Source organism: Volvox carteri (assembly GCF_000143455.1).
Source record: "Volvox carteri f. nagariensis unplaced genomic scaffold VOLCAscaffold_36, whole genome shotgun sequence".
Taxonomy (NCBI): Eukaryota; Viridiplantae; Chlorophyta; class Chlorophyceae; order Chlamydomonadales; family Volvocaceae; genus Volvox; species Volvox carteri.
In genome coordinates, this window is record NW_003307579.1 from 646335 (window position 1) to 654276 (window position 7942).

Genomic DNA, 7942 nt, shown 5'->3' on the forward strand with positions numbered 1-7942 from the left:
ANTCCTCCCCAGCCGCACACCTCAACGACCACCAGCACCACCTCCACCAACAACAACATCACGAGCAAGCAGAGCACGCAACAATGCCGTTTGCGATTCCTCCGCCGAAAAAGGCAACGACGACAACTCCACCTGCGGCGGCGCAGGGCACGCTGCAACTTCACAACCCACCACCACCACCACCACAACTCCATTTCCAGCAACCGCAGAACCAACCCCATCACCCCCACTTTTATCACCAGCAACAACAACACCATTATCACCACCATCACCACCATCACCATCACCATCACCTACAGAACAAGGGCCCTCAGCGACCGGTGCTGCGGGAGCTGGCCCTGGATGGAAATCCGTTGGGCCAGGGGGGCGTGTTGGCGTTGATGCGGCTGCTGCAGGTAGGAGGCGGTTGGGGGTGGGGTGGCGGGTGAGGGGAACATATGCATGGAAAGGAGGGGAAGGGGGGGGAAGGTCACGGGGGGGGTCAGGGATGTGTATTTGTGTGTTTGGGGGGTGAAGGGGATGGTGGATGGAGGAGTGTGTGTGTCTGTGTTGTGCGATGGGACACGGGGGGTCATAATGGCCGAGTGCCGACTGACACGGGAAATTCCGGGTTTTGCTGCAGCACGTTTGTCTGTACGTCTGTAACTGCTTGTGGGAAGTGAATGAGCTCTTGACGCGCGCGGCAAGGATAAAACAACGGGGCAGCAAGTCCGAGTGGGTCGCGGGGGAAGGGAGGATGGTGATTCAAAGGAGGTGCCAGAACTTCCGGAACCATAATAACTGTCTTCTAACTGCCTTGACCGTTGACCGCCATCAACCACTTCGCAGATCAACTCGACCATCAAGTCGCTTTCGTTAGCCAACGTCACGCTAACCGCCCTTCCCGGGGAGCCCCTGGAGTTGGATCCCAACCACCCTAACGGTCATTATTCGTTGGATCTGGCCGACCCGGAGCAGCGCAAGGTAGGTGCTGGGTGGTTGCATGTTATTAGGTTGTCAGTTGGTGATGGTGTGTTGGGGTGAAGCTCTTAGAGCAGGCATCGGCAAACGCTTCCTAGCGGTTTATTTTGGAAAGGTGTCAATGTCACACATACCCTATTGTCACAAGGCAAGGCACGGCAAGACTAGGTAACATACCAAAACCTCCCGCTCCCTCCCTCCTCCTCTCTCTCTCTCTTCTTTCTTTCCCCCCCTCTCTCTCTCTCACACACACACACACACACAGACACACACAGACACACACAGACACACACAGACACACACAGACACACACAGACACACACAGACACACACAGACACACACAGACACACACATCCTCCTGCCCTCCACCCCCACCCCCACCCCAGGCGGCCGCCACCCTGGTGTCTCTGTGGCATTCCTCCCGGGGCTCCTCCTGGCTGTCCGCCAGCCTCAACAACGCGCCCGTACACCTGCCCCGAGCCGCCGCCGGCTGCATCTCTCCCTCCGGAACGGGCAGCTGGCCAGAGTGGGTACGACCGCACCTACGATGGCCTGAAGCCATGCCAGGAGAAGGCACACTGGTGGTTTCGGTGCGGAATAACGCATCCTTGGAGCCGTCTCTGCTGACGCCCCCGCCGCCGGCGCCGCCGGCGCCAGCACCGCCGGCTGAGCCGGCCGCCGCGGCGGCGGCGGTAGCGCCGCCGGCGCCGGCGCCGGCGCCGGCTGCCCCTGTGGTGGTGCCGCCGGTGACTCTTAGCCCTGCATTGTTGGCGGTTCTCATTCAGGCGCTCGACAATCCTGCGTCGAGTGAGGTGGGTGGCTGAGTGGGGATGCCCGTGGTGACCCATGGGTCAGTGGCGTGGCAGCTGTCGTCCTGCATTGCGGATAGGACCACCCTTGGACCATTAGTTCGTTGGTGATGTAACCGCCCGGAACATGATCGGTTCAGCTCGGTTCTATGCATTCCCAGGGCATACATACATACGCACGTACAAAGACACACATACACACACACACACACGCATGCAACCCAACGGACAAGCATGCGTTTTCCCCCTCCTCTCCCCCCCATTGACATCCCTTCTCGCCCAAACCTTCTTATGACCCATTCTATCTGCCAACATCCTGCTTAATGTGATCAGGTTTGGAAGACCCAGCTCCTGATGTTGACCACCAAGATCGCCTACGTGACGAGTGAGCAGGCGGGGCGGCTGCTGGGCCGCCTGCGTTACCGGGCGGAGCGAGCTGACGCGGCCGCCACCCTGCTGTCCGCCACCCCGGACCTGCACCGCGCGCCCTGGGCGCTGAGGACCTTTGCCAAGTTCGGACCTGACGATGTGGCGGAGCTGTTGCAGGTGGGCGGTGTGTGTGTGTGTGGGGGGGGGGGGGAAATAAAGGGAGGGGTTGGGGTTGGTGGGGATGAAGTGCCTTTCCCCCCTCCCTTTTTTTCCTGAGTGACGGCTCAATCCCCTCAGGATGTAGCGACAACACGACTTCTGATCCACTTTCCCGCTCCACTTGAAACCCCTTCCCCCCTTCCCCTTTCGACATTCCCCCCTCCCCCGCCCCGTCCCCCGCCCTTCTCAATCGGGTCTTGGTTTTCAGGAGCTGAGTCTGGCCCCGTTGCTACCCCTCCGTACACGGGTGGTTAACGGTTGGGATAGTTGCTGCTCGGGACACATTCGGCTGGACCTGGCCCAACAGTCCCATCGCCTGCTGGCCATCTTGCTCGTCCAAGTGGCGCATCGGGACAGTGGCGCTCCAGGGTGGGCTCACCCCCAGGCGGCAGCGGCCGAGGAGGAGTTGTACGGCGCACTTACGGCACGACTGGGGGATGCCACGTCATGCATGCGGGACATCACGTTCTCTGGATCGCCGTTGGGACACAGCGTGGTGAGTTCCGGAGGCGGCGGTTCCGGAGCGGAGCGTCATGGTTTCTTTCGGATGGAATCCGAGGAGGCGCGTGTCAGTAGAGGAGGGAAAGATGAGCAGTGGACCTGAACCTGGTGCACGTTTACGCATGAGGGGCAACCCCAGCCGTCCTGTGGTGGGCATGCAGCCTTGCGAACGCGCTGCCCTGCTTCCGGCCGTCTTGCATTACCATTGCGGATTGCGACCAAATGGATTCGTGGCTGTGGCTCGTCGTGTCGCTGCCATAGCCCGCCGCCGCATTGAAGTCCTTGAATCATACACACCGACAGACAGACAAAGAGACAGACAGACTGACTGACTGACTGACTGGCTCACTGACTTGCTCACTGACTGACTGACTGACTGACTGGCTCACTGACTTGCTCACTGACTGACTGACTGACTGACTGACTGACTGACTGGCTCACTGACTTGCTCACTGACTGACTGACTGACTGACTGACTGACTGACTGACTGACTGACTGACTGACTGACTGACTGACTGACTGACTGACTGACCCACAGACACAGACGCATGCGTGCGTGTAACCTGACCCCTCCCCCCTTCATAGCTCTTCGTAGCAATACCCCGCAATGTTTTGCAAATCCGCACACCGAAGAAGAGGCTTTGCAACGTGGCGGTTTCTTAATGCCCCTCCCCCCTTTTTCTCCCGCCCTAAGTTAAATAAAAGTCTACCTCCTCGCTCCTCCTGGGGCTCTTCTCCATGCCTCCCCACCCCCCTTCCTTCCCCTCGGGTTTGGTTGTCCAGATCTACCTGAGCTCCGCTAACATCCCCACTCGAGGTATTATCGACACGAACTTTGTCAATGTACGGCCCCGTACACACGTCACGTACCCCGGACTTGGAATGGGCAGGGAGCGGAGGCAGGTGCGCGTGAAGAGGGGGTGTGAGGGGGGGAGTTTGGGGAGTTAAAACGGAAAAGCGAGGAAATAGCAAAAACTGCACCGCAGATACACACAGACAGTCACACAGACAGACACACAGACAGACACACAGACAGACACACAGACAGACACACAGACAGACACACAGACAGACGGACAGACATCATCGTGTGTATGTGCGCATGAGTACGGGGTGCTTTACATACTAACGCGCAACTCCCAACCGGCCACCCCTGGAGTTCGCCGCCTCTGGACACATCACACCAGGCTTCGTAATCCCTTAAATGCTGGTGGGAATCCAGTGGCCATTTAGATGACCCTCCTCCCCACCTTCGTCCCCCGTACCCACAACGTACCCCGGGCCCCATATTGGGACCCCTCATGGGATATTTTCCCTTTTTTCCCTTTCCCCCTTTTGACTTGGCATGTAATCCCTTCCCGGCCCCCCCAGGCACCAAGCATTCTCTCTGGCAAGCAATCCTCGGGGCCAGTGACAACGCAAACAAGTAGCAACACGGCGGCGACTACCGCCGCCGCCGCCGCCACCACGGCCGCCGCTACCCCCGCGGCCGCTGGCCCCATTCCCGCCGCGTCCTCCGCCACCAGCGGCGTCTCGTCGTCGGCTGGTACGACGGCAGCAGTTGCCGCCGCAGCTGTTGCCGTCAGTGGCTTTAGCAACAGCGGCAGCGAAGCCGCCGCCGCCGCCGCCGCAGCTGCGGACGCTGCCAGCAGCCGCAGCAGCGCCACCTCAAGCCGACAGTCCGTGTCCTTGACGGGGACGGCGGCGGCGCCCTCAGTGCCTTTGACAGGTTCGGCCTCCGCCGCCACGACCACCACGTCCACGCCCTCCGTGAATGCCGGTGTGGTGGTGATGGAGTCATTGCGTCTGGCTGCTACTGCCATATCCCCCTCTTTGGCGCTGAATGCCGTGGTCAACAAGAAAAACTGGTGGGCTCGGGTTTTAGAGGTTTTAGGGTTTTAGGGTAGGTAGTGGAGATCTGAAGGTCGGGGCCCCCGAGCACGCGCAGTACAAGTCGTTAGCGGGTTAGGGCGTGGAGGGGGGTTGGGGCTTTTTAGGGATGGAGCGGGGCTCCCGGGGGAAGGGGGGGAGAAAACCGCGGGGAGGCGTGTGTGGGTTTTATTTAGGTTGTGGGACGCCGGGGGACATGGACATGGACAAACCGGGCGCAGGACGCATCACGTTATGGGGGGGGGCCCGAGGGCGCTCTCCTGTTGTGAGCGTGTGTGTGTCGGGGGGAGGGGGCGAACAGGACGCATTACACGCACATACAGACACACACATACAGACACATACGCCATACAATGGCATCTTTTTACTTTCGAAGGGCTTTTGGAGGGCTGTGCGCTTCTTTGTGTTGCCCTTTGAATCTTGTCAAGTGTTGTTACGGTTGTCGTGTTTGTTGTCGTATAACAAACAAACAGGTGGCAGCAGTACTTGAGTGCCTGGGAGACTGTGTTCATGGAGGCGCTGTTGAGGCTGGGGCTGCCACACAGCCACTCGTCACTTGCAGGGTGGCGCCAGGCGAGCAGCGTGTGGAAGGTAGGGAGGCAAAAAAAAGGCGGGGGGTTACGGGGGGTGGGGTGCTCCCCCCTTGCCACCCTCTCTGGTCTCCCCTGTCAATGTGTGATGTGTGGGACAGGGGGCATATCTTCACCCGTGGCCGCTACCCGGCGAAACCCTGAGCCTTCTCCGGTATTTCGGGGCACTCTCATCCAGTCACCCCTAGCCAACTTCTCAGTGGATCGCTTAGGGAGGTAAGCACACACCTCCGGCGGCTGAACAGCGTTCCTGGTCCTTTGTATACCAGGTCCTTACCGTCCATCGACTAGGGGCACTCTCACCTTCCACTAAATCGGAAAAAGATGCCACCCTGACTGGTCTTGATCCCGGAACCTCCGAGGGCGTTGGAGTGTGCGTTAGCAATAGTGCCTGAACTAGCGTGCAGGAACATGGAGGAAAGTGGAGGTAAGTGCGGGAGCGCTCTCCACTTGCGGTACACAGTACGACAATGGGCCTCGGGACGAGGGAGCCACCATAGAGTAAAAGGCCCTTTAGAGGCGCCCTGAGCCCACTCTTCCTGCCTGTATGTACTTCCAACCAAATCAACGCCGACCAACTCCCAACTCCCCATCATTCCCTGACCAATCTCAATAACGTTTGTGTCCTCCCCCCCGCCCCCCTATTCCCTCCCCTCCCCCCTCCCCTTTATTCCCCCCTTCCCCCCTCAGGGCCATTACCGCACCTTCTCCTCCAGGTTACACTCGGAGGCGCAACACCGCCACAGGGGGTATGTGCCTGCCGTACGACGGAGGAGCACCCACGAGGGGGAGGGCAACGAAGGGGAGGCAGGACCTGGCAAGGCTGGCAAGAAGGGCGGCGGCAAGAAAGGTGAATGGATGGAGGGGTCAACACGGCGAGGGGTTGACCTGGCGGACCGCAGCAGCATCTTTTCAATATATTTACGGTATCCCTAAAGTGTAGTTGCACGTTCAATGAGGTGAAGGATGGGAGGGCTCGGGGCTGGGGTGGGTGGGCTGGGGTCGGGCGGGGTGGGAAAATAAAGAGGGAGACAACCAGGACGAGTACGGCAACGGGGTTTCGTACGATTGTCGCAGACGATTTGTACACAAGCGTGAAAGTTAAGGTGTAGCTGAACGACCCCTAGAACTCCCCTCACACCCCAAACCTGTACGAGCTGCAACCTCCGCCAACCTTATTAATGATAAGTCAACACCTCGCGTGGATGGTTGCGTGCAGATGGAGGCGGGAAGGCAGGTGGTGGAAAGAAGGGCGCGGGCAAGAAGGGCGGTGGCACCGACAACGACGACGCGGCCGCCGGTGGGGCCGGTGGCGGCGGCGGCAAGGCTGGTGCCGGCGGCGGCAAGAAAGGCGGCGGTAAGAAGGGCAGCGGCGGCGGCAGGAAGGGCGGCAAGAAGGGCGATGCTGACGGCGGCGGCGGCGGCAGTGGGCGGTGGGGCCCCGGCGTGGATGCCCCCACTCTTCGCATGTTGAGTTCCCTGGAGCAGAGGGCTCGCCAGCTGGCCCCCCTCATGGTGAACTTGGCGTGTGGGGTCAGCCTGTCCACCTTCCAGGTAATGGGTTGGGACAGTTGGGACGGTTATTGCAGTTGGGGCAGTTGGGTGCAGGGGCTGGGAGTTGGGGTGTATGCTCGTTACTGCCGTCATTGAGTCGCCGTCATTGAGTCGCTTCCGGTCCGCCTGCACCCGGGGCCCCCTCCCCACCCCTTCCTCGGGCCCCTCCCTGCTTGGGTGGGTGGGCGGTTTGACGACGCGATCTGTTAAGTTGGTAATGGACAGTTTGCTGTCCTGGGTTTGATCCTCTGGCCACTTTACCTTCCTTCCCTTCCCCCTCTCTCAGGTGCTCCACATGTTGCGGCTGCTACCGGACTTTGAGCTGCGGGTCCAGGTCTTGGTGGCGCTGTGGCCTGCAATCTGGGTGAGCGTGGCCGTGGCTGTGGGAGGGAAGGAGGAAGGGGAAGGGGAAGGGGAGAGGGAACGCACAATATCAGTTATGCAAGAAAAAAACCGGCATCGCAGTAGCAGTAGCAGTAGCAGTAGCAGAAGTGCAAGAATGAGGAAATAAACGAATCTTGAAGAACCAAAAGGTTATCGCTTTCCTCTCCCTTGGCATCTGGAGAGGGTTGTTCGTGTGTGCGTGTTTGGGTGTTCTAGAAGGATTAGCGCCGTGTCGATACGTCTGCGTGTCTGTACGCATGTCTGTACACCTGCCGCGTTCTGTGTGTGCGCGTGTATGTATGTACCGCACGTTTACGCCAAGGGAGCCACGTTTGCTCGCACACGGGAACCTACCTATACGCCTGTGTGTGTTTTGCCGTACAGGATCGTGCCAATGTAGTGGATCTAATCATGGATCTGGATCACCCAGTGGCGCTACCCCCCCAGCCGCGAAAGGCCGGGGCCGAGGGAGGGGGTGGCCCCCAGCAGCAGCAGCAGCAGCAGCAGCAGCCGGGTGCTTCAGGGGCCCCGGCCGACAGCACTGCACCCAACGCCAACACCAGCACCACCACAAACAACGGCACCAGCAGCAGCACCATCAACAACCGAGTGAGTGGGTGGTTGAGGCGGTTGAGTGCATTGATGCCCCTTTTTTCCGTACAGG

General features: G+C 59.9%; 1 protein-coding gene across 1 annotated transcript in view; it reads left to right on the forward strand.

Annotated features, from left to right (window-relative positions):
- The window catches only part of VOLCADRAFT_94240 (uncharacterized protein), a gene marked incomplete at both ends in the record, with an annotated part of 23927 nt that overhangs the window by 12592 nt on the left and 3393 nt on the right, over positions 1-7942 (forward strand). The window contains 12 exons of the mRNA XM_002953389.1: positions 300-395; positions 829-963; positions 1348-1773; positions 2104-2316; positions 2666-2854; positions 3644-3763; positions 4232-4728; positions 5224-5341; positions 6031-6190; positions 6560-6894; positions 7181-7258; positions 7663-7891. Coding sequence (XP_002953435.1) covers positions 300-395; positions 829-963; positions 1348-1773; positions 2104-2316; positions 2666-2854; positions 3644-3763; positions 4232-4728; positions 5224-5341; positions 6031-6190; positions 6560-6894; positions 7181-7258; positions 7663-7891 — 2596 coding nt within the window. The remainder of the gene's footprint in view (positions 1-299; positions 396-828; positions 964-1347; positions 1774-2103; positions 2317-2665; positions 2855-3643; positions 3764-4231; positions 4729-5223; positions 5342-6030; positions 6191-6559; positions 6895-7180; positions 7259-7662; positions 7892-7942) is intronic.